General features: G+C 47.4%; 1 protein-coding gene across 1 annotated transcript in view; it reads right to left on the reverse strand.

The window, feature by feature from the left end:
- Positions 1-20,971: 20,971 nt before the first annotated feature.
- The window catches only part of LOC144180022 (uncharacterized), a 32,824-nt gene continuing 26,691 nt past the window's right edge, over positions 20,972-27,104 (reverse strand). Inside the window, exon 2 of the mRNA XM_077708429.1 lies at positions 20,972-21,186. Coding sequence (XP_077564555.1) covers positions 20,972-21,186 — 215 coding nt within the window. The remainder of the gene's footprint in view (positions 21,187-27,104) is intronic.

Below are 27,104 nucleotides of genomic sequence, written 5' to 3' on the forward strand. Positions count from 1 at the left end.
ACAAGCATATATTTACATGGTTCGAAAAAACAAACAAACAAGCTCATAACTCCGCGGAAATGAAACGGCGCAATGTTTGCACTCGCTCTTATCATATTTACATATTTACATTTAGGCACAAACAACGCTTGGAAACATTAAAGGACATGATCTTTACCGACATGTGTGCACACCAGTCGCCGATTGCTCATGATCAATGGACACCCCTTCTCTCACCAAAAAGGGGATTTCTCTGTATGAAGGTGCCAAAGATGGGGCACTGACGCAGTTCTCGCCCTCCCTGTTAAGCACAAAAGCCTCGAAGACTTCCCCATCAGTTTGAGAGCGATATCTAAACAAGACGCTCATCTGCATGAATTTGGGAATGCACCAGCACCAACGGCAATGGTCAGCAAGGTGGCCAGCTCCCATCTGCGCACTCACAGCTGCGCGGTGCTCCATCAGCCTATCATTGGGGCACCTGCCGGTTTGACCGACGTAGCACCCTTTGGAGTACAGACGGATCCGGTAAACCACACCCGTCGCGCACTCCACAAACTTTGTTGCATGTTTTGTGACGCAGCAGGTCACATTGCATGGCTCATTGACATTTCGCACCATATTCTAAAGCTTCTCAGGAGCCGAGAAAAACACCTGCACACCACATTTTTCACCGACCTTGTTCAGGTGGTGGGACACCTGGCGCACGCATGGCACAGCCACGACAGGGATTTTCTCTCTCAGGCCATCCACACCTGGTGCGTTAGCGCTGTTCGCCTCCTTCAAAAGGCTCTCCGCCACGGAATCCACTATTTGTGATGAATAGCCAGCCATTTGCAATCTTTCAGTTTGATGCAGCAAGCTTGACTGCATTTTGTGCGGGCATGACCTAGTGAGTGCCGCATTCGTAGTATTATTTGCTATTCCCCGCTTCACGAGCTTCGCGTGGGCCGACCGGTAAGGTAGGATGCCCTTTTGGCTACGAGGAGAATACTGCCAACACGGCTGACCATCACCAAGGAGCAACCCGGCGCGGTGGCTCAGTAGGTAAGTCGTTGCGCTGCTGAGCACGAGGTAGCGGGTTCGATTCCCGGCCGCGGCGGCCGCTTTTCTGATGGAGGCGAAAAGCAAAAACGCCCGTGTGTACGATATATCGGCGCACGCCAAAGATCCCCAGGTGGTCAACATTAATTAGGAGCCCTCCACTACGGCGCGCCTCATCGTCTGCGTTGCGTCGGCGCGTTAAACCCTACAATCAATCAATTAACCATCCCCAAGCAGCAGGCGCACGTACAAAAACTGCAGAACACCCGATTCCGGCATCTCGTGTGTGAACTTTAGACCCTCTGCACACTCAGCGAAAATGCGGAACACATCCGCAATTATTCTTCCTCGGTCACCATGCTGAGCATGCTCCATAACAACAAGAAAATCGCATACCTTGATAACAGAGCTATTCTTACGGTGACAAGATATCTGTCGGTCGCATTTTGCCAAGAATAGGTCACTCAGGCCCGGGGCAATATATGAGTCAATGCACACGCCCCTTTTTTGCACAACTAGGCTATCTTGGGACATTACCACAGTAGATGACAGGTAGTAGTCTAACAGGGACATGAAGTTATCACAAGACATGCCAGCAGAATTCTGAAAGGAAAGAGCCCACTTTTTCATCATTGCGCTCCTGCACCGCGCACATTATGCCGTTTTTTTGGAATGGAGTAGAACAGATCTTCGCGTCAAGGGAAAAAGCAAAAATACCACCTTCTGCCGCTTGAAGCTCCTAAAAAAAACCAACCACCTCATCTGAATTACGTACCAAAAATGGATCCCTCATATGCAAGCCATTCAACTGCTCTTGTAAAAACCTCGACAACACGCCCTGCCAAGAGTTTTTCTCTGTGACAATAGCTCGAAATGGCATCTCTTCCTTGTGGGTTTTTGCAGTGTAGAACATTTCTAACGAATCACGCTTAGCTCCCACTAAGTCTTTTTTTAGGTTGGTCAGATTCAGCTCATCACACATTCGCAGAGCTTCCCTTTTTACCTGAACAAGATTGGCCTGAGTAAGCACAAAGGTTTTCTTCGGCGCATCATCAACGTTTCCCAAGAACATGCCTTTTTCTATGGCGACAAAGCCACACTCTTTGTCAGACATAGCCGAGGCCACGTCATTGTCACGCAGGAACTTTACAGTATCTTTGACACGACTGCCTCTTTGATTTGGTTTTATAATACCGCGTAGAAGGCGCTCGATCCCTTTAGCAATGCACCTCTCTTTAGCATGATGGCTAGCACAGGCCACCACTTTTCTAACCATGGATACCAAACCGACAGGGTGAGTCTTTGGTGCACAACAACATTTTGGTCCACAATTCAACACTGATTCGGCTTCCTTTTTAGGGTGACATCCCGGAGGCACTTTAGCTTCTGTGGCTGAGTCTTTTTTCCATCAGATGACCGTTTCCAGGAGCACACTGCCGGCAGACAGCTTGACCATAACAAGTCCTTGACAGTTCCGGCCACGCGGATCCAAAGTTGATATAGTATTGCACTGTCTTCAGGGCATGCCGTATGATGAGAAAGTACACGCAGTCAGTCCTTCAGGTGATGAATTTGCTTCCAAATTTCGGAATGAGCCATATTCATGAATCTTCGTGCTCTTAGCCTTAACGGTATTGCAGGCAGAAAAAAGCGCTGCACATCGGACCTGTATTTCACCTTCTTGAAGCAAAACAATTCAACCGACTTCCTTGGGCATGCTTTTCTGCGTTAGTTTTCTGCAGCCGCCTGTTATGGGCAAACGAATGGGTATACAAGTGCTCAATAGTGATACTGTTTGCACTGAAGTACGCTGCATTTAGCACTTTTCAGGTTTGCTTTTATCTTTTTGTAAACTGAATACGTGCATAAAGGTTTGGTATACACGATACCATACATTTCTTAATCCACAAACGGCTTCCAATAGAAAGTAGCAAGAAACAGGCGCTTCTTACAAAGACATCACCAGACACTACAGGGAGGGCAGACGGTGGTATCCCGAACCGCACAAATCGCTCAGCATAGCGCATCAAACGATCTATTGGCGAATACAAGCAGGATCCTTCCAGCAACCCTATCTCCAAAGCCGAATGTACCCCAAGAGATACCAGAAAGTGTGTAGCTTCTGTGGGCAATTGCGCACGCTCCGGCACGTCATCGGAGAGTGCGAGTTCACCAAGACCATCCCCCCACCCCTTACCCAACCCTCCACCACCTTTCCCACACCCCTTCACGAGCGATGGGAGACCTTGCTAACCAGCCCCGCCTTAGAAGACCAGCTTGTCCTGATCTCCAGGGGCCAGGCAGCCGCGGAAGCATATGGGTCCCGTGAAGAGGGAACCACCCCGCCCGGCACGTAGTCACCGCAAGTACGTTTGGTTCAATAAAGTTGTTCTCTCTCTCTCTCTTTTTCTCTCTCAAAGGATATAGCAACTAAGAAGGCTTACCAGTCGGTTTTCAGTGGTAAATGGCCTGTTTTCAGCCTTACGAGGCAAAATAAATCGTTTCTCGCGGCTCTCCGTTTTCTCCGTAACATAACACAGCAACCTCGCAAAAACGCCGTTATGTGCTTAAACACCTTACATAAACATTCTTGAAATCAATCAGAATTGGCGATGACATTTTTTACGATGAATGATCAGGTTTGCTTTTCATTAACAAAGCTGCTCCTGACTGAAATCCACATACCACCCAAATAGCTTTATGAAGCCTTCAGTTGATGAAAGAGTTGAAGGAGTATCTCTCTACAACTAGCTCATGAAACAAACACTATAATTAATGTTGTGCTTCCGTGCTGGCTGGCGTAATATACCGACCAGTATTTTTTTATTTCACGCACTCAACTACTTTCTTATGGCTCTCTATAGCTCTGAAGAAGAAAACCACTTTAGCAAGACCAACGGGTTTTGGAGCCAAACAATTGCCTGCAAGCATTGCACGCACAAAATTGCTGACAAAATATCTACCCTGCAAAATATGTTGTTAACCACGATCGTTAAGCAGATGTATCCGGGACTTCACAGTGTACAACTACTCAGACACACACAGCCCCTTCGAGATGAAGATCTGAAGAAACAAGAGCGTGAGTTTGTTGTGTAACGTAATCGCAAGGCTTGTGCTCGTGGAGCTACAGGCGACAGCCCGATGGAAATGCTCAGAGCCCTTGACGGCCCGGGAAGGCAGCCACGTTGCACTCAAGAGGCTCCTGATAAGGAGCTACTCTGTATGCAGCTCTGACGGCCACTTAATATGGGCGAAGATTATCTAATCCTACGTGTTCGAGGAACAGTACACGCTTTCGATGCACTTGACACCTAATCACACAATGAAGTCTGGCACTCATAGGAGCCAAAAAGGCCTGAAATGGTTCCTCATATTGCGTTAAACAACGACTTATATGTGCAGCCTTACTGCACAGGAGCACGATTGGTCTACGCTTTAATAAGACGGTGCATATTGACGTTACTGTCGATTCACCTTCGCAAAGAAAGTAGACACAGAACCTTAGTCTATTCGCGCTTTCTTTAGTTTGTGTTCTCTTTCTTCTGGAAGTGGGGCACAACAAATAAGCTCTTGTTTTTTATTTTGTGCTTGGAGGAGTATCGCCCGCATTGATATGCAGAGCCCTAGTTCAAAAGGCGACTCTGAAGCAGTGTCCAAACCGCGCGCACAAAATCACTGAAAGGTACACTTTCGGCCGCCGTTAAAATGCGATTATGGGTGTGTACGCGCAACTAAATTTCAAGTACACTTATCGCACTGTATTAGGCTACGACGACCTGCCTTGCGCCGGTTCAGTGACTTCAGCCGTTTGAAGCCGGGAAAAGGCACCTGTTAATAGATAGCTTTGGAGGAGCTCGGAAAAACGCACTACTAAAGTAGTGGCATCTATACGTGCCCCGTGTGTAATTGTTAAGCTCACTATACCATGCAGCACTTTTTTTCATCTTTTTAAAAGGTCTTAACTTCTCACAGACCATAGCCAACCAACAGATCCAGTGCTTAGACCACGGGTTCGAGAAGTGCGTCAGCCAAGAATTACAGCTTTATGCCCATCAGGTAACACAGACACTCTTTCCCGATGTTGGCGTTTTTCAGCCGCTGGAACTATGTCATTGCCGTGCTATAGCGGTTTTTGGTGGCTTTGCTTCTGATGTAGGAATGAACTCCTTCGATAGACACATTAAAATGACGGCCACAAAAGCAAAGCACGAACGGAATGAATATCTCCTGGTACAAGAAAATAATGCGGCGCAGCGATGTTCTTGCGATTACTATAGCTTTTGCAATGGTCCACACCGAGGGCAATTCTTCCGTTGCAGAGTGCCTTTAAACAAAGCACGTCTTAGCTCCACTGCCGCGAACGAGGCATTGGTTTGTGTGCTTATATTTTTGTTATTGCCGCGCGTCCCCGGGCAGCGGTGTTGTCTCTGTGCCAAGCGCAGCGGGTGTTCCATTCTTTCTTTTTTATGTTGCATGGGTTATCTCATTTAATGGTGAGCGTGTTTGTATGCCGTTAGTGCACTAAAATAATATTTGTTGATCTGCAGTTTTCTCAATGTAATTCGACGATTCGAGAAACAATCACGCCGAAAGATAAATGACCGCAGAGCAGAGGTCTTAGTACAAAACTAGTACAAAACTAGCACAGAACGGGGTTCTCAAGCGAGTCAGCCCACGTCAGTTCGTTAAGTCCTTCTGCGCCTCTCGTATGGGCGTTGAGTTTTTGCGGAGCACAAGTTCGCTGCAAGAAACTGTTCTTTGAAGAAAACCTGCATCATCCTCGGATACGTGTCCTAAGGTGGAGGTGCGGTATACACGCACCCTAAACCATCTTCAAGTCTCTAACAAAGAACAATTCGTCCCAGCCGCCTACAGGAAGTCCCCTAACCAGACCTTGCGTTAATAACAGATAAAGTAAAGAAGGGAGATCTCGCGACCAGCGCCATGAACAATATAACCACGATGGCCAAAGTTGCCAGCACTCCTGTATTTCTGCAACGACCCAGGAAACCCGTCCAGTTTCACGGGTCTCCTTCAATAGAACATCCGGACGAATGACTGGAGCACCTGGAGCGGGTAGGAACATTAGACGACGACGCAGCATTGAGGCAAGTGTACTTCTATCTTGAAGAATCGACTCTAATTTGGTTCGATGACCGCGAGCGCCCCTTGCCCACCTGGTAATTATTCAAGTCAGAGTTTTCAAAAACCTTCACTTCTCTGGTACGCACCGAAAAGGCCGAGCAGTTGCTGCAGGCATGCACGCAGCATTCCAATGAAACTGTTCTGTTCATTGAGGAAATGAAGCGACGTACTTGCTGTGCGGACCCAGAAATTACAGGGGAAAAGAAACGAAGGTGTGAGAGGGTTAAAGCCAGAGCTCTTGGCTTGCCTTATTCGTAACCTCTGTTAAACGGTGTCCAAATTCGCGTCTGGGGCTGCCGTGGTGGGGAGGATGCTGGAAATACGTACGGGGAAGTACGGCCCCCCTATCAATTGAGTAGTTTTGAAGACCATCGGTGCTTTGTTCCATTACCTCCGATAGACTACTAGAAAGTGTCCGCGAAGTCGTCAGGGCGGAACTGCTGAAACCTTTCCCAACGACGCCGCTAACTAAAGTCGCCCCCCTGAGTGAAGAGACCCGGGAAAAAATTCAGCAGGCACGGGTACTTCCACGACGCCGGAAATATCTTTCGAGCCGTAAGCCATGGCCTACGTGGCTGTTGTAGGTCATTCTACACCCCCCTTGCACCTCTTCGCCAGAGGCTCCGTACTACCCTCCCTCGTCGCCTGTTCGACGAACTACGGCGCAACCCTCCACTCCGAGGAAGACAGACCGATGTGGGGCGAAAACCAGACCATCATCCGACAGACGCTGAACGTACAAGCTACACGGTCTTCAATTTTCCCTATCTACACACCTCGTGCATTGCCCGGATACCGCACTGACGAGATTGACGATTACCGAAAGTGCAGCACTCGAGGTCCAGCACGCTACGTTTGTTCTCTGTCGCCCTACATGTACGTATCGTTTAGCCACTGCACCAGCTGTCACGTTGCTCATGGAAGATCCCGCAGACAAGGACGTGGAAACTAAACGCAGCAACTTCTGGAAGTGAAGTTGCACTACGCCGGAAAAACGAAAACCATCTTACGACGCAACACCACAACACAGTCCAAGATCACACGAAGTGCCCTCAGCCAGACAACTCGATCTCATAATGTCGTGAGACCGGGACATGACCCAGCGCGCCTACATCGAAACAACGACAACCACGACGCGAAGTGACCGGCAGTCAACACCCGCAAGCCAAGGCACGAAGCCTCGACGCACCCGCAATTCGAAGACGAGGACGTTTGTCGTACGGCTATCCATCGACGGTCTTGAAGTGGTGGCTCTGTTAGACACGGGTGCGGAACAGTCGTTGATCAGTGGATCACTCGCGACCAAGCTAAAAAAAGTTGCGGCCAGCTGGGATGGTCCACCTATCCGCCAGCAGGAGGCAGCCGTAATGCCAAGCGGAACGTGTACACTCCGTGTCACCATAAATGGCACAACGTACCCCGCTGCTTTTGTGATACTTCAAAGCTTCTCCCACGACCTAATTCTCAGAATAAACTTTGTGACGGACAACGGGGCTACTATTGATCTTTAGGCCAAATCAGCAGGTTTCACCGTCGGTCAATCTGGGGCTCCGAAGCCAAGCCCTGGACAGCGTGCTTTTCTGGCGATTGCTGTCCGTCACCTTGCCTCCTTGTGCTAATTTTATTACCACCGCCAACGGCGAATATGCGATCCTTACACCAGAGCTGACACCAAATCGAGAGCTTGCTTCTAGATCATGGCGTCTCCGCCGCAAGAGGCATTGTGCGCTCGCTGCGAAGGAAATATCACGTTCTGGTCTCCAATTTAACAGAGAACTATCAGCATTTCGAAATTGCGTACCTGGAACAAATATCACGAAGCAAGTGGTGTGATAGCACTCGTCGAATTTGAAACCCAGACCGGCAACGCCTTTGACCCCCACCTATTCTTCTACTTGAACCTGGCGCACCCGTAAGAAAAGAGGAAGAATTAGGAATTCGTTGCTCCACTACAGTGACCGTTTTAAAGCAAAGCTATTTACCTCTGCTCCCCAAGGGTTCGGTCCCGACTGTTTGTGTCAACAGAAAACTCCCGCGAACAATTAAAAGATGTTATTGGCCCCGCCAGAAATCTAACTTGAAAAAAATACAGAAACAAAATGAGAGCCCGCAGTCTGAGCGATGAGCTAGGACCCCACATGGCGAGGGCAGAGACAGACCGTGCACTGACCGAGCACGTCTGCGGGTTTACCTCCTCCGTTCTCGCTGAGTTCCACATGAAAGCTTCATGCGACCTCTCACGCCTTTGTGCGCTCCGCCCACGCCACGTGTGGCGGCCGCGTGCGCGCCTTGGGCATGCGCTAGGAGTTAGTAAACATTAAAGTACGCTCACAATAACGCCGTGCACCTCACTTCCCCCCCGGGCTCTGCTGCCGATCTCGCCGCCTCCCTTAGCCCCGGTAGATATTGATAAGTCAGATCGTCGAACAGAGGGTTTGAGCTTTCTTTCATTTTATCAAAAAGAGATACCACTAATGTGCTTTGCCAATACAACTCAACCAACCGCCATTCATGGAGCATGCATTAATTTAGCATTAGCAAGGAATATCTTTTCAAAGTAATTAAGGGTGTGGTTAAGTGCATTTCTCTTGTGTCTGGTTTCGCTCTTTGTAGAGGCACGTGTGTGAATTCAAGTGACGCCACATTGGTTATCGTTGTGGGGGTCGTTTACAGCTTCGCTTTCTAACCACCTTCGCAGGGTGGATTGGCGCGCATTTGTTTCATGTACCTCGAAGCTGCAACAGATGCCTCTGGCGAAGCACCGAATTATAATGGAAGATAGAGCCCCTCCTTCACGACAGCCAATGTACCAATTATCTTCGAAGGATCGCGAAGCTATAGGGATGCAAGTTGGGCATGGTCGACAACGACATCGTAGAACCACCTCAAAGCTCCTCGCCAGCCAAACTTGTGCTCATACAAAATACTCTGAGGTTTTTCATTCACTACCCATGACTGAAGAAAATCACAAAGCAACGCCCTTCCCTACCTCTGTCGCGCGAAGTAGTTCTCTTCGATGGAGCTGAGAACAGGCTACTGGAAAATCCAAGTGGTCGAGCGGGACCCTCAGAAGCCAGCGTTTATAACACCGAACGGACTCTACGAGTTCAAGTTCAATCACTTCGTCATTGCTTCATTCTCAAGCATAAGTACAAAATATTTGCAAGCAGTGCTTGGACTCATAGGCAAGGGCTAGCTGTGGGTCGTAATTTCCAAATGCATACCTACAAGCTGCCATATTATTAACAATCAGTGTACAAACATGCTGTGGTATAACCATGTTAGATAACAGTAATTACAGATTCGATATCATACATGAGATGTAATATCTACTACAAAAGAAGGCCGCAATCTTTGAAATTAGACACAAATAATCGTACTGCGATCGAAAAAAAACGAAGAAGAAGATGTATGCTTCCAATAGAAGGGACAGTCTTTCGCATATAACGAAATAAAACGGTATTTCCGTAGTTTACATAGGTTTTCATTGTTCTTTAGGTCAACAGGGATTTTATTCCCTACGTTTGTACCAACATACTGTATACGTCACTCGCGGTAAACATTATGAGCATGAAGAAGACTGAAATTGTTGAAGCTAAAGCTTTAAAAATTACAGCTGGAGTTTATACCATTACAAACTGTAAACGTGCCCAGTCACGCACATATGCAGGTATATTGCGAGACGTTCCCTACAGGGCCGTGTATGGGGCCCCAGGGTATGGGGCGTATTAGAAGATACCAGAGCGTGTGCCCGCTATGGAGCATATCTTCTATACGTGTTGTTCTCTAACAGAAACGCAGCAGAGATACGCTCAGATACAAAAAAGAGATGCTGGCTATCGTTCACGGTTGCGAAACATTCCAGGACTACTTATTTGTGCAGCCACTAGTTGTAGTGGAATCGGCTCCAAAACCAGTAGAAGTGATTTTCGACAAACTGTTGTATCATTGCGTACTCGGACTGCAGCGCATGCGCCTCGACCTGCAAAATTACGATAAAGTAGTCATGTACACGTTGGGGAAAGGTCTCCTCATTTTCGCTGAGTTATCGCGATTTCCAAATGTTTCCGTTCTAAACGAGCAGGACAAACACATTCATGCCAACAACATCGCAAACCTGTCCCTTTGAGACAGGCGCCCGATACAAGTACGGGAAGGGAAGGCAAGAGACCCAACTATGCTGCAACTTCCTCATTACGCAAACAAGAGTAGTTGGTTGTCGTTGATTTGTACTCCTTTGAAATCTGCGCAGTGCACTTGACCTCCGCTAAAAATGGGATTTTTGCTTTCGCAGACATATTTGTAACTCGCGGATTTCAGCACCAATTCTACACCGATAATAGCCCTCTATTCACCAGCCAGTAGTTTCAGGACTTCATTGGTAAGTTTGGTACCAACCAAGGTTTCTCTAATCCACATCACCCACGCTGAAACGGTGAGACCGGAGGAGCGGTAAGAGACGTCAATAAACTGCTAGAGGAGTACCCATTTGGCTTTCATTGGGAAATTGGCTTTCAAAAAGCATTGCTGGAATGAAGGAACTCTCTTGGTGAACCCTGTTTGCAGTTTCCTATGCAATGACTCATGGGAAGGGTGACCAGGACCACACTGTAGTCCACCCCCTTCTGCGGGTCATACCAACTAAAGAAGTGCAGCAGCGAGTACACCAGATAAGACAGAAAGAACTGACTTTCTAGGACCAAACCTCCACGCCCCCGCCAGAGTTACAAAGTGGATCTAGTGTCACAGTATACGCCGCTATAGCAAGAACATGGTGTCCCGCTGAAGTCCTCTAGACCGCTGGTACTTCATGTGCTTCATGTGCTGGTACTTCATGTCCTGGTAACTGAGGACGGACGTCAAGTTCAAAGCGCCCTGGAACACCTGACACCATCGTATCTGCCATCCGCACCAGTGTGCGCGCATATCAAAGTGTCTGTTCCTGCGTCTGTGTCTTCGCAACAATCCATTCCTAACCCCTGCGGAGCAGGCAGCGAGAACATTTTCCACGGAAAAGATAAACACGAAAAACATTTTAACACCCCTAAACCAAGAGGACTAGAAAATGTGAGATGTAACCATGCGAAGTCACGCACACGTGCCGGTATCTCGCGAAACGCGCCCCACCGGGCCGTGTGTACAAGTGCCCGTGTTTGTCAATAACCGCTGATTGCCAGACCCGCCCTCGGGCGAGCTACATGGTGGCATCAGTGGGTTAGGTAGCACGGAATGAAGGCTGGGCTGGCAATCTGAGTATATTCATAGAGACGGGGGCTTATATACAAGGCCCGGGAGGGGGCGTATCGCAAGATACCGGCATGTGTGCGTGACTGTGCTTGGTTACACAACCATTGCAGATTCCAAAGTTGATGCCATTTGGACTGCGCATGGCACCAGCGATGTTACAAAGAGTCATACATGGTGGTAGCCGATCTAAAGGGGAACACCTGCCTTGTGTATCTCGGCGACGTTGTCATAGTTACACGGGTCTTCGACGAGCACCTTTCAAAGTTGGAGCCGGAATTTGAGGCATACCGGACATCAGAATTAACGCTGAAGCCCGAAGCTGAAACAAAGCAGGCGCCAGAAAAGTGCCGCTTTGCGTACGAGAAACTAAAGAATGTGGGCCACGTCGTCTACGCCGATGGATGCCTTTCTGACTCAGCAAGAACGTTAGCCATAGTGATCTTCCGATGGGCGAAGGGCATTTCTCGGGCTGTTTGAGTACTATCGGCCTTGCGTGTCAATCTTCGCATGCATTGCAGAGTCACTCGCGGAAGACGACGGAAAGCACCTCTTTCTGCTGGGAATACTGCCAATGGGAAGCATCCCTCGAGCTTCAACGATGCCTACAGCGCCAGCCAGTGCTCGCTCACCTCGACGAAAACTCCAAAACAGAAATCCGTATACACGCCAATTATGGAGACACGGCTTCCGTCCTCGTTCAAAAGCAGAGCGGTTGCAAAAAAGTAGTGGCATATGCCGGGCGTGACCTTTCAAAGGAAGGGAAACAGTTCCCAGCCTCGAAGAAGCTATCATAAGAATAATTTCTAAATTCCGCTAGTGCATGTAGGGCCGACCAGTTTAAGTGGTGACGGACCATTATGCGCTGTGTTGGCTCACCCATAAGAAGGGCCCCTCTGGCCATCTTGGGCGCTGAAGCCTCTGCCTATAAGAATTCGGCGTAACCATAGTGTATGAATCGGGAAGGAAGCATTCGGACGCCAGCTGCCTTTCACGAATTACTCTTGGGAGGCCTCCACCGGACTCCCACGAATATGCCTCGTTGCTTAGCAACGCCACCGAGAGCGACCTAGCCGCCGAGCAGCGTGCCGACCCAGAGTTGCGCGTCATCATCGGCCATCTCGAAGGACGCAATGTCGCCGTACGAAGGGCGTTTAGGCACTACTATGCTGAATTTGGATTAAAAAAAATTCTGCTAATCAAGAAAAAATTAACGGAAGCTTACACTCCTGCGCAAAACTTCAATTGCGACGCTGCTGTAGGTGAACATTGTCGGACACACAGTTAAGGTACAGCATTATTGTTTATTCGCCTAGTTGCGGTGCTTTTCCTCGTCATCATATGCATGGAAGAGGTCGTCGTCTTCTCCTGGGCGAGTTTTGAATGCAGAGTTAGCATAGGAGACTTTCGCCAGCTCTTCTTCATTGAATTGAGACAGCTGTGTCGGGATCTGCAAGACGTCTTAGGAATAATTTTGAAACATTTTGTTATGTGGAGTAGGTTTTGATGAGAGCGCTCAAGATTTTTTTGCTAATACAACTGCATGAGCAGCGGACTCGGCGGTCGCCTCGAGGCCGGCGCTCGTTGGCGCTCGCCATTTTCTCACTCCTGGGGGGGGTCTCACGAAATTAATTTCTAAAGCCGCTACGTGCGCCGAGGATGCTCTGTGGTTGTCTCGAGGCATGCACTCTCGAGGTATTTATTCAACAACAGTAAAATTATGGACAGCTGTAAAGGTGTTTTTACCACCTTTAAGGACAGGTCCGGTGCTAAAACGTGGCCCCACAGCGAGGACGAACTACTTCTCGTCATGCTCCGTGGCTTGCGCAACGAAATCTTGGCCCCATGTCATGAAGTACTACTATCAGAGCACCTCGGCATGGAACGTACGCTCGGAAAGGTTAAGGCGAAGTATCAGTGGCCCCAGCTTACGGCTGACGTCTCCCGCTACATTCAGATCTGCCGCAACGGCCAGAGGGGCAAAACTGAGCGGACAAGACCCGCCGGACTTCTGCAGCCTATCGCGGTCCCGTAGAGACCCTTCAAAAAGGCTCTAATGGACCTTCTGGACGTGCTCTCTACGTCACGAGCTGTGAATAAGTGGATTGTCGTAGCGACCGACTACATGACGCGCTATGCAGAGTCCGGAGATCACCCGACGGGACCACACGCAGAGTCGCGAAGTTCTTCAGAAACCACTATGTTCTGCACATGGAACCCATGAAGTCCTAGTCATGGACCGCAGAACGGCCTTTGCGGCGAAGCTCATGAGAGAAATCTTACGCGACCACTGCATCGATTACGGATGAACGACTGAGTACCACTCCCAAACGAAAGGTGTAAAGGAAAGTTTGAAAAAGATAATCGGGAATAAGCTGTCTATGTACGTCTCGACGTTGAACATAGGACGTGGGACAAAGTCCTCCGCTGGGTCACGTTTGCTTACAACACCACTATCCAGGAAACTATTCAGATTCCATCGTTGGAACTTGTCCACCGAAGACGCTACGATGCTTGGCGCCATGCTGTCGCGCTTACAAGACGACGACCTCAACGCTTACGTCCAGGAAACCTTCAGCTTGGTGACGAGCCCCGCCTTCCCCCACCGCTTTCTCGAATTCGTGCAATTGTCCAGCTGCTGGATGATGCCGGGCGCTAGAGCACCGACGCAACATGCCGAGTACTACTTCAAAGAGTCTTGTGTGGGCTTGGATTCCCAACCGACGAACTTCGGCGCTCGTATTTTAGACCCTACTGGATTTACCAACGTGTTGACAAACATGCTTGCGAGATAATCCCCGACGACGCATGCTGCCCCAAATTGTCCCCGTCATTCGAACCCCGCCTCACTACGCAGCATAGCGAAAGTTTTGCGGGTTGCCGTACTGTTGTTTTTTAAATGCAGAGCATTTCAGTAACTCACGATATCACCCGCGTTGAAGTCCGTAGTCCGCACCGTCGTTGTCCCTACTATATAAAAAAAATACTATCCGGCGCCCGGTTTCGATCCCTCGACCCTGAGGGCCGAACGCAATGTACATGGTGCTCTACCCACTGCGCCACAAAGTGGACACAGAATGGGACGCTACGAACGCGCCTTATATTATTGACTCATTCAAATTACTGCTGACGAGCGCTCTCTCCTCAGCAGTTGCCACAAGTGCAACATCATTAACGTAACGCAAACTACTTAACGCCATGCGCCCCCGGAAATGCTCTGCATTTGATCGTGCCCCTCGCGAGGGGGATGTTTCACTGCGTCTTCTCTCGGTCGCGGGACCCGTGGCGCCATCTGGCGGAGGCGCGGCACACCTCGTAGCACTTTGACAAGATGCGGCGCCAGCCAGCTGTGTGTGTGCGTGCCGCACTTGTACAAATGGCGAGTGCATTGGCTGTCCACAGAGCAAAGCATTCGTGCAAGTAAGCCGTTGCAGTCAGTCAGTCAGTTTCAAGGCATCAGGGTTCATCTCTGACACACTTTTTTGTTTACTAAATTCAGCTCAAATGCGCATTTTTTTGCTTTTAAAGTCCATCTGTAAGGTCCCTTTTCGCCAATGTAGTTGGTTTAATTCCAGATTAAGCATGCTGGGGCGCTTACTTCACCCACGATCATTCATCATCGCGGTCAGATAAAGTTGGCTTTCCAACAGGGCGTATTTATGCTGTAAAGAATACCTATTTGCCCAGTAATTACGAAAATCGAACCGAAAGCCGCCAGCCGCCAACACAGAATTAATTATAGCACATTTATTGCAACCAATGTCAAATTTGGTCGCCGCGCGGGAAAATGGCCGTTCGAAGGCCAGGAAGGCCAGCCTACAAGCGGGCGAGCCTTACGTCACGGTCTAACCCGTGACGTCAGGGACGTTTTTCTTTCATCCATGCGTTCGCCGCATCGTCTGCTACGATTGCACATGGTCCGCACTCGCCCGCGCAGTCGACATGTCGTCTGAATCGTCAGACTCGGATGAGTCGCTGCCACCCGACAGACAGAACAACTTTATTTGGCCAGGCGATTAGGCTGGCGATGTCTTCGCCGTCGTCCGTTTTTTTATTTTGGCATCGGGGGGATCGGCTTTCAGGGGGGGGGGGGGGGGGGGAATCGTGCATTGGGTTTGTTTGCTTATGTGTTTATAACTAGAGCACTATTCTAGTGAGGAGAAGGTCTTGGCACTTCACTGTGTATGCTTAAGATCCTGCAGCCAGTGTGTCCCCAGCCTTGAATTACGGAGGAGGCGGGTCCATGTGCCCCCGCCGGAGAAATCAACCAGGACATGGCGTTGCCGGCCGAAGCATGCATCTATCTAGCGCCCCGAGCCTCTCCGCCAACGCGACCCCTGCATTTCCCTGCCCCGACAATAACGACAAAAGGACTGGGTCCCCCCCTTGCCAAAGGGTGAGAACTCACAAAGCACGGGATGATGAAATAAAACTTAATGGCGTAGCGAAATTCTCCGATCTACTTTGAGAACTTCTGGTTTTGTAACCACGAAATTGACGTACAAACTTGGTCCATTCTTGAAGGCCAGTGTACGAAAAATGTGTTCAACCCGCTGTGTTGTTCAGCTTCCGGCTGAACGACTACGGGTGAGATCACAGAAAAACAAGACATAGGGACGCTAGGTCGAGGAAGTCGTGAATATATGCAAACAACAAGTAGACCATAATATGACCGAAGATGCAACGTCTGGCACATTCGAACTAACATTGAGGATTGTTGGTTTAAAATACTGCACCGAAACAACCCGGAAATTGTTAGAGAAATCATGAATACGGTACTGAGTACGACGGCCAGTGATAGCAACGCTTTTTTACTGGCCAGCGCTTGCGCAGATAGAAGGCTTCTCACGGGAATTCATTTGGTGATTAGCGTTTTCTCGCGAACTTCCTTGCCATCTAGCTCACATCGAGCAGTACCCGTTGAAGTTATTCTGATGACTCACCGGCGGCCAGCCGACTGAGTCTGTGTGATAAGAAACGGGGCAGAGAGGAAAGCACATTTGTATGGGTTTTTGTAATAAATAACATCGTGTAAACGCACCCAGAGTGGTAAAAACATGGCCAATGGACTCGACACTACAGTTTCCGCAAGTCATCCCACAATGTTTACGAATCCTTTGATTGTCCCTTTAATGCGGAGGCTATCGTTCTCATAAAAATTAGTTTCGACAAATTTAGATGAAACTACAATTTTTTCACAAACTACTCTTTTATACGCCGAACGGATAAGATTTTAGAACTAAACCATTGCGACAAAATAACAATGAGTGCCGTGAGCTGGTATTAACTTACCTCTAACAAAGAGAACAAGGCGGGTAAATATCAGATAAAAATATAATGACCAATCTCCCAAAATCAGCGTCACGTTTATGCAAACGCCAGCTTTGTTACAGTAAAAACTTTATTAACTCACAAATTTTCTAAGGAAGTGTATCTTGAAAGGTGCAACTTATTCTTTGAAGCAAAAAGCACTCATTTACTAGGAGTCCGGAACTTTAGGCGTATTTTATTTTAGTTTCCATTACAATTATTAATTCTACTAATATCAATACTGCATATTAGCAGATGGAGTATACAAGGATTAGTTATGCAATGTTTGAATATAGAAGCGTATGCATTAGGGAAGAGCATCGTATACATGAAACCATCCTGTAGGCCGCAGCAGCAACTAGCACACACGGTCGTGCATCTCTTGAAAACTCAATTTTGTACCATCTCCCAATCTGATGCCACGATATCCGAGTCACTGGTCCAACACATACCGAATTCTCCAGGAGGTACTTGTGTTATAGTATGGCCAATGGGATTGACACAAGGATATATTTATACGAATGAAAATAGGTTCTGATGCGCGTACACTTAGCTCCTGAGATTACATGACGTTCGATAAGGTTGGCAAGTTATGATCGGTAAACCGCCTCTCAGAGTAATGGATTGCCTATGGGCAACGTGCAGCCTAACAATAAGTGCTGGTATTGCACTGAATCGTCAAAGATGTGCTCGTATTTGAAAGGCCAGTTTCAAAGAAAACATTTACCGCTTTTAGACATGGCGTGGGAGTATGACAATGCCGTTGAAATGATTGTCAAGACCTCAATATTCATTTAGGTTACTGTGTTGTGCTACCGGATTCAAGGATTCAAGGACATGTTAAGGACTAGTTGACGCTGCAGTACATTGTAAAATCTTCCGTCAGATGACTAACAAAGAATGCAGACTTCAGAATATTTAAGGTCTTTTTACCACGTTTTATTAAAATTTTAGCCCATTGAGTAGGTTCAGGTTTAAAGGCAATAGTTCAAAACGCATAAGTTTGAGGATTAATGGTTGACAATAGAAAAAACATCGATCTTCATTTTGGACAAATCATAGTGCATATCTCAACAGTTGGAGCGGTAAACTTTATTATAGGAGCCAGAAATATATATGAACGTGTAGCAGAACGCTGCAGTTGTTTTCGCGTACGGACGTGGAGGGGAGGGCGTTTTATCCGAGAGTATCTTCAAGAGCCACAGGGATCGGACCGACCTCGCTAACAAGGCCAGTGTAGATTTTGGTGTACTTGTGGACGACAGAAGCCCTGAAGAGACACCAAAAAAATCAATTTTGGAACCATTAGCCAAAAATTACGTCATTTGGTATTTATTGATAAAACGACACAAGGGTATTTCTTGAAATTGCTAGGGTAGTCTAAAAGTACGTGACGTAAGATTCTATTGACTACTTAACGCATTTATAGTGCAATGGAGTCGCCGTCAGCTTTCGTATCTTGTTGAGTTCAGCGACGTCAAGACAGGCATCGATGGTTTTCGTACAGGTAGGAAAATGAATAAATATTTCAGAGTCCAAAAAAGTAAGAGCTGATCATTTATTAGGTTACGAAAAATGCACAGCACATCTCGTCACTGATCGAAATAAAATATTAGATTAATGCGCGGAGCAGGATCAACATTTTCCTAGCTGTATTTTTTCCTACTGCATGATGCTTCTTGATGTGGTTTTGCTACGTGATATTGAAAAGTGCTCTTGCTGTTTTTGCGACTAGAACTATGCCAGAACCTGTATGTGAAAATGTTAATATACGGATATAGGTCGTGCTCACTTTTTACTGATTTAACATAATATTTAACTTACACTGGCTGAATAAGGTATAACTTGCCACGTGCCCGGCAGCATAAGAATTCTTCCCTCCCTATAATTATAAGCAACCAGTCCACAGAAAACGAGAGTTAACGAGGAAGTTCCTGCTGAATTTTGGTTAGATGGAGCAAGAACGGAGAAACAGCCGGAGGGATAGGGGCCTAAGATACCGCGCTACGTGCTGTCTCTTCTGTCTCGGTCCAGTGAGTTTCCCGATTTTCCTATATGCAAACAAATTCAGCAATTTAAATTAGATTTCGGTTTAACTGCCATAAACAGATCATCCCCTTCATTGATTCTACGATCCTTGGAAAAGCAGTGCCAGTTTCTCTAAATGTTATGTAATGCCTGAACGCAATGAGACAAGAACATTGCAGCCAGAAATAAATAGGGGAACGGTGCTAGTGCATGCAGCAAAAACAATTAATAACAAATCCTGCACTTCAGTGCTTTTGTATAATGTAGTTGATATACTGGAGGTGGGGGCGCTCAACAAATAAGTAAGATGCGATATTTGCTTAAGTGAACAAAAAAACCCAAATTTTTTGCTTTAGCTTGAGTTTTAGTTTTGTATTACACTGCAGCTTTTCTTATATTTAATTCGAAATACCATAGACGGAGGCGTGAAATAAATATCCCGTGGGACGTTTGACAGGGTCCTAGAGAAGAAACATAAGAAATCTTTGTTGCTTTCTTTCAGTAATATTTTTTGGGTGGTAATTGCTAATGCATGGTGTTGGCTCTTGGTTTAATAATGAAAAACGTCCTGTCAGACAGTAGAACAAATATCATAAATAATATATGTACCCTCAATTATTTCTCACTTTGTGTACACCGGTGTTATATTTCTTTTTCAACCCGTTTGATTTTGTGGCAAAAGAAAAGCATTGCGAAAGCATGTTTATCACAGGGCAGCCAAGGAGGGGGCCCTCTTGCTACAGCGCTTGCTTGGCCTATTGCCGAACTTTCAGAGGTAAGAAAAGAGATGCATGATGACAGTAATGACGGTCAAGCTTTATGATATAGCCTTCCAAGCGTTCAATTTTAGAAGTCTGAATTCACATGTGCTTGTGAGCGAGCAGAAAATTAGCACCAACTTTTATAAGCACTGGTAGGCAGTACCAAACGGAGGTCATCTCTATTGGTTCATTCCAAGACAATAAAGACGCCACATGCGCATGAAGGACAAAACCACCTTACGTGACTTCATTGCTGAATTGATTTAAAACAGTTTACGTGGAATATTTAGGTCGCCATGGGGCCTGCAGCAGAAACGCAATCAAGAAGTGCAGAGTTTCGCTGCAATAAATGCCGAAATCAAAGAAGTTAGAGGGGTATTGATGAGATATGCTGTACTAGTTAAAAAATATTAAAACCTTGATGGTGGCATAACTGTCGGGTCATTTTACAGCAGCAAAAAGGGCCTAGTAAGCTGACTGTTTGGTTGGTGCGAAAGAAGGTCATATTCCAAAAGTATAAATTCCCAGTGGCTCAAACATGTTTTTTTATCGAAAGCACGTGTTTGGAGCAGTGGACTTCCAATGGTGGACTTTCTTGTTCTAGTTTTTCGTGTAGAAGAAAACTGCTCGTATGCACATTCTCTTACTACATTCTCGGTCACCCCTGCGCGGCAGGAAGAAACGAATGGGGTTCTGTTGGAATTCATAACATTCATTTTTTATACTATTACCAATACGTTTTAGCACAGCAACTGCAATATTTGCATTAACTGTAGCTGATGCTTGTCCTGAAGACTTTTTATTGGTTTTGAGAGAACGAGGACTGACTAGCTATATTTTTGAGAGGAGAGCGCTTTCCACTTAAAGGGACAAAGATAAAAACGTTGAGCTTACGGACACGTGAAGGACAGATAACCACTCAAGCCTATTTGATTGTTTGCAGTGTTTAACGCGCCGACGCAACGCAACTCGAACTTATTTATAAGATCGAAAAAATATATACATGAGCCACTATTTTTGCCAACCCCTGTGAACATACGTCAAATCCATTAGATATTCCAGCAAAACTCTGCTTCCCTCACTTACAAGGTTAAAAATTCTCCCGTTGCCACGAAAAAAACGCCACCCAAAATTATCTGGCTCCTTATCTTCTGATTTAAAAAGTACCGTGGCTATGTGAATCGCAGAAACACATTTACAATGGATCCAGTGCATCGCAAGAAGACTGTCCAAATCTGTTTATTGGCAAAGCGTGTGGTGCTCTATACGCTGCTTATAATGAGCGAGATCGTACGGAAACCACCTGGCCCAATATTAGCCGAAGTGTAGCTACATTTCTCTGCAGAGCGGACGCTGCCCTCGCCTGCATATCATGCATTGTTCTCACTTCTTTTTCCTTGAAGACTGGGTCATACACCAAAACACCTCCCAGTGAGCCTAGCACAAATAATCATGAGTGCTCAGAGAAAGTGCACTTCGCCAGACGTGTCGGACGGTGCCTGCCACCGCATCGTCACAAACGTCTTCTCCTGGCGGTCTACATGGGTGGCGGCCGTGCACATTTTCAGCGGCTGGTAGAGATCACCAGGCAAGAAGTGGCCCGTCTCTTTACCATGTTGGTCCACGGCCTTTACGACGAATCCCTTAAAGGTCAGCCCTTTCGTTGACAGTCGCACTGGGTAGCAGAATGAGAGAATGGTTCAATAAATTTGGATTCATAGGCATTACGCAGGGATATTCGACTTCATTTTTTTTCTCCATCAACCAGTACGGCAGAAACAGCAAAAGATAAGCCAAATGCGGCTGTGGATATTTATATGCAAAGATTTTTTCTTTTTCGTAAATATCGCCGTCTATAGAAATCTCAGGTAAAGAAGTTCTAAAGTGTGTAAAAACTGCATAATAAAATATCTTCAAGTGTTTGGAACCCGATGGGCTCTGAATATATCTTGGATCCCCCGCAGTCACCTACTCAGGTGGGGACGAAAACCCACACGACCAAGCACGTGCATTCATTTACATTTACAATATACTTTTCGTACAATATACGTTTCATCATATTTGTAATCATCATCATTAGCATCGCCAGCCTGCCAGTGTGCACTCCACGACGAAATGCCCCTCTTAAAGATTCTTAGCCACGTCTATAGAGGGCTAGCTGAGCGCTAACTGAGTCCTTCCTGTCCCTTCTCAATTTTCGCAGATGATTCTTCCATAGATAACTTGGCCGACCCTTATTTAGAAAACCACTGCAGCCATTTCACTACCCTTATGGTCGACTCGTCTTTCCTCGTGCGTATGATGGGACCCGCCCATGCCCATTTTCTTCGCCTAATTTGAGCTATGATGTATTGCAGACCAGTCCGTTGCCAAATCCACCGAACTGTTTTCTACTCCCAAAGCGTGACCCCTAACAAAGTTTACTTTAAAGTCGCTTAGAGAGACCCCATGTAACTGCGACATAAGTCATTACTGGAAGAACGCATTGGATATACCCCAGCTTGCTGAGTAACAGACGAAGCTTACTAATCAGGATATTAGAATTCCTAACAAAAGCTGGTCGCCCCAATCTTATTCTGCGCGTAACTTCCTTCTCATTATTGGTATCGGAGCCGATGACTTACCCAATAGAGACATAATCGCTTGCTGTTTCCAAATATTTTCTTTGCTACCATGAAGTAACGTTCGTTGCAATGCTTATTTAACGTCACATTGGATGTTTTCTGTTTATTTTTATTACTGCAAACGCGTTGGTTATACCCCAGCTTGGTGCGTAACACCGAAAGGATACGAATCAGGATACCAGAATTCCTAACACCTAGCGACTCTAACCTTCTTCTGCGCGCAATTTACGTCTCATTATTGCTATAGGTACTGATGACTTGCGCAAGAGCGACGTATTTGCTTACTGTTTCCAAATATTTCGTTTGCTAACTTGAAGTAATGTTCCTTGCCATGCTTATCGAACGTCACATATGACTTTTTCTGTTTATTTCTAATCCTTCAACCACACTTTCCGAGCATAATCGGCGACGCATGCTCGTCTTTATCGAACTGGTTTTCCTGAACAATGCAATGTCGTCTGAAACCTTAGGTGGCTCAAGTATTCCCCACTTATTCGCACCTCTGTTTTTTTTCCCACTTCAGATTTCTACCTCAGACTGGCTGTAAATAATTACGGAGATATGTTGCTACCTTGCCGTGCAGCCTTTGGTTTAGGAAAGTTTCGAGTTCTTTCAAACAACCGTATAGTTGACCCGCATGCGTCGTATATATCGTTGAAGAGTTCAATGTACGGCCTGTCGACTCCGTGATCACATGACGGAAAATTACTTCTGAAGTGGGCACGGAGGGAAATACTTTTTTTACAAATTGTAACTGTCATGTACAACGGTTTATTATACGCTGTATTTTACATTCCCCTGTTAAGAGCGTGAATACAGCCTAAAGTTGAGACCCCTTCCGGAAAACAGACCTGAATTCATGGCCGTTGAAGATCAGAGTACAGTTACTTAGTATTACTATTATTGCTATGTAACTGTGCACTGCCAAAGGCAATCTCCTTTGGCGCTACATCAGTAAAACTTTTCTGTGAGTGCTATTGTCGTGTATCCGACTGTACGCTTCTTGTTTGTTTGGTTTTAATTCATTTCATTTAGGTTCAGTACCGTTATGAATAAATCAGGTAGCAAATCGGCTCGCTAACCAGCTTGCGACCCGGTTCGATAAGTTGAGTTATCAGCTAACTAATAGGTGGTGTTGGAGATTTAGGAGAGTGTGCACACAAGAGAGAAACAAAGTTCGAAATACAACTTTCTACCAATAATAGCGGTGTAACTTCAAAAAAAAAACCTTTAAATATTTTGATCACGTATTAGGGAAAAGAGACGAAGTAGTGTATAGCCCAAGTCAGTTTCTCACCCAGTCCTTATGTCGTCCAAAGTATTAGTTCGGTGTGCTCTCACTAGAAATAGTACAGCTGTGTCTGGTCGATATCTTTAGTTTTGTCGAATATGTGTGTGTCGTTTCACGTGCACAGGCAGAGAAATATGTGAAGTTGTTTTGTAAAAAAAAAGTTTCCTTTTATGAAAAAATCTTAAAGCTGGCTGGGGTCAGAGACACGAGTTTGCCCATTCGGCGAAAATATACTTTTATCTCTGTTAATAAAAAGACATTGCAGCAGTTGTCGCAGATTCTTTTTTCCGACAAGACTTTGGGCACTTTTAAACGAAATAACGCATTTGATTTTGCTTTCAGAACAAAATAACCGGAATAAAAATTGGAATAAGACACATTTTCAAGAACTGCCGGCGTGTCAGGTTCTGTTTTTTTGCATCTAAACAAGCTACGGAGTTCTCTTTTTGAAGCATTGGTCATGATTTCTTAATACTAGTGCAAAATTTGGCGCTGTAGAAAAATATTTCAATTTCAAGAAGGCCTTCCACAGCAGAGAGAGAGAGAGAAAACATGTATTGCCCAGTCACCGACCTAAGTCCAGGTCAGCTAAACGACGGATCCTGAGGCGTCACTGTCTTCATAGTAGTTCAGAATGTCCTTGGAGATCTTCTGGATATGAAGGCAGAGAGCCTCCTGGGCGGCCCGAACGTCTGTTCTGGGCTGGGGAGCCAGCCAAGTGTCCCAAGAGGTGAGGCGGGAGAGGGAGGGGGGAGCTTCTGGGGGTAGCAGTCCCAGTAGGAGTGGGGAATAGAGGCGTATGCGCTGCAAGAAGGGCAGGTTGGGGGACCGGAGCACTTGCGAATGCGATGTAGAATGTGGTGAGATGGGAGGGAGCGGGTATGAGCCTGGCGGAGAAGAACGGTTTGGGCGCGAGTGAGGCACGGGTCTGGAGAAGGGTAGACTTGACGGGCGAGGCGACAGGAAAGTAAAGTGAATTTACCGGTCTCGCGATCATGAAGACGTGTGGAAGGAGGATGGTATGAGGTCGGCCAGAGCATAGACGGTCCCGGGGATAGATCTCGGGAAAGCGCGTTTACTCTTGCGTTGCCGTCCATGTTAGCGTGGCCAGTTACCCATACCAGGACAAAGAGGTGAGAAGGATATCTGTTGAGAGTGTCAGTCACTAAGTTAGAAGAAGAGGGGTTGACGGTATAGCGTAAATAATTTCGGATGGCGGATTGCGAATCTGTGAAGATATAAGTGGGGTGTTCGGTGGAGGTTGTGAGAGCAGCTTGCTCTATGGCAAGAGCGATGGAGTGCTCTTCTAGGGAGGTGGCATCTGGCGGGCAGAAAAAAGGCGTTTGGGCGGAAACCAATGACGAGTGGAGTAAAAAGGCTGCGCTTCCTATTTGCGTAGAGGGAAAATGACTGGCGTCTGTAAAATATACCGCTGATCCTTGCTTTTCTAGAAAGGAGACACGTTTGGTGAGGGCTTTACAGCGTAGAAAGCGGCGGGTGGCATGCCTTGAGGGGTTCATATTCTTAGGCAGGGGTTCTATGCGGATACGAGGGAATGTGGCCCAATGAGGGGAGAGAGAGAGAGAGAATAAACTTTATTTAATGAGAGGAGTCAAGCGGGCGGTTTCCTCAGTTCAGGACCCCGTTGGAGCGTCCAGCCGCCTCAGCTCGGTGGATCAGCCGAAGCTGCTCTTCGAGGCTAGAGCTGGCCAGCACTTCCTCCCACTGCTCAATCGAGGGATTAGATATCGGGGAAAGTGAGGGGTTAAGCTGGCACTCCCACACCATGTGATACAAGGGGCAGGGCGCGTTGCAGAATTGGCACTGTGAGTAGTATATTGTTGGCCAGAATAAGTGGAGTTTGGTCGGGTGGGGGAACGTGTTGGTTTGGAGGAGACGCCAGGAGCGCTCCTCTGCCTTGCTGAGGGAGGGGTGGCCAGCGGGTAGCATAAGCCTGGTGAGCCTGTAGAATTGGGTCACCTCCTGGTATGACGTTACAGGGATCGCTGTCTCAAGCCAACTTTCTCGCGGCGCTCGGTTGGTCAGACCTCGAGCAGTCTCATGAGCAAAGACATTACCGCAGAGGGAAGCGTGAGCTGGTGTCCAGACAATCGACACCCTTTTCCTCGGAGGGTTCTGGCCGAGGATCTTCATCGCGATGCACGAGATGCGGCCTTGGAGGTAGCTCCTACACGCTGACTGTGAATCTGTGATTATCACTTCCGCTGGGGTCTGCGTTATTGCCAGCGCAATAGCTACCTCTTCGGCCTGTAGCGTCGAGACGTTGTTGAGAGTGAGGCTCGAGGCGTGGCTATCTTTCTTCGTCACAGTCGCTACCATGGCTCCTCGTCTGGCATAATCGGCGGCGTCCGTATAATAAACCATATCGTTTGAGCCGTAGTTTTTCTCCAGGGCTCTAACTCGCGCCTCTCCCCGACCCCCGTGGAACTGCGGGTGCATGTTTCTGGGCAGCGGGGCCACTCTGATGTTTTGGCGTAGTTCGCGAGGGATGTCTACTGTGGTTTCAAGAGGGCGATCAGGGATGCTTACGCCCAGTCTTAGCAGAAGGGCCCTGCCTGCATCCGTCCCTGCTAGCCGCTAACGTTGACTGAGCAGGTGGCCCTCAATCAGCTCGTCCACAGTGTTGTGCACCCCAAGCTTGAGGAGACGATCCGTGGAGGTGTAGGGGGGCAGACCCAGGTCTTGTTTATACGCCTTTCGCAAGAGCGTATCTAACTTGTTCTTCTCTGCCTTGTTTAGTAGTGCATAGGGCGTCACATAGCAGATTCTCGATACGACGAACGCCTGAACGAGGCGAAGCGTATCCGTCTCCTTCATGCCTCTTCCCTTGGTCGTGATCCGACGGAGCATGTGGGCAATCTGACAAGTCGTGTGTTCCAATTTCCTTATCATCCTGGTGTTTGCGCAATCAGCTTGAATTACCATACCTAGAATCTTCACTTGCGGGGACGGGGTGATGGTAGCACCATCCAGCGTGATCTCCATCGAAGGGACATCTGTTTGCCTACCGCCCTTTCTGCGCACTAGAAGCAGCTCAGATTTTTCTGGGGCGCACGAGGGTCCACAGTTCTTAGCATACTCATTCACGGTATCAGCCGCCATTTGGAGACAGTCCTGCATCTCCCCGACCGAGCCCATACCGGTCCACACCGTGATAGCATCGGCGTAAAGACCGTGGTGTAAGCCCGGAATCGACGCCAGTTGTTTAGGCAGGCCGATGAGGGCAATGTTGAATAGGAGGGGGGACAGGACCGCTCCTTGGGGCGTGCCGCGTCCGCCCGTGCGAGTCGGTTGTGTCTGAATGTCTCCAATCTTGAGGGTAGCTTGGCGCCCGGAGAGAAAGTCTCTGACGTAGGTGTATGTGCGACTACCACACCCGAGCTCGTTCAGATTAGTGAGTATGGCTTCATGGCTGACGTTGTCAAAGGCTCCTTTTAAGTCTAGAGCCAGGATGGCCTTAGGTGTGTGGGTGTTGGCCCGTTCTATGATGTCCTCCTTCAGTTGCAGCAACACATCTTGCGTCGACAGGTGCTGTCGGAACCCGTACATGGTCGGTGGGAACTGTTTTGTGTCTTCGAGGAAGTTCTGCAGGCGGTTGTGCACGACGTGTTCGAGCAGCTTCCCGATACACGACGTGAGGGATATTGGCCGTAGGTT

Source organism: Haemaphysalis longicornis, unplaced genomic scaffold (genome assembly GCF_048455015.1).
Source record: "Haemaphysalis longicornis isolate Haplotype H1 unplaced genomic scaffold, Haemaphysalis longicornis Haplotype H1 scaffold_4, whole genome shotgun sequence".
Taxonomy (NCBI): domain Eukaryota; kingdom Metazoa; phylum Arthropoda; class Arachnida; order Ixodida; family Ixodidae; genus Haemaphysalis; species Haemaphysalis longicornis.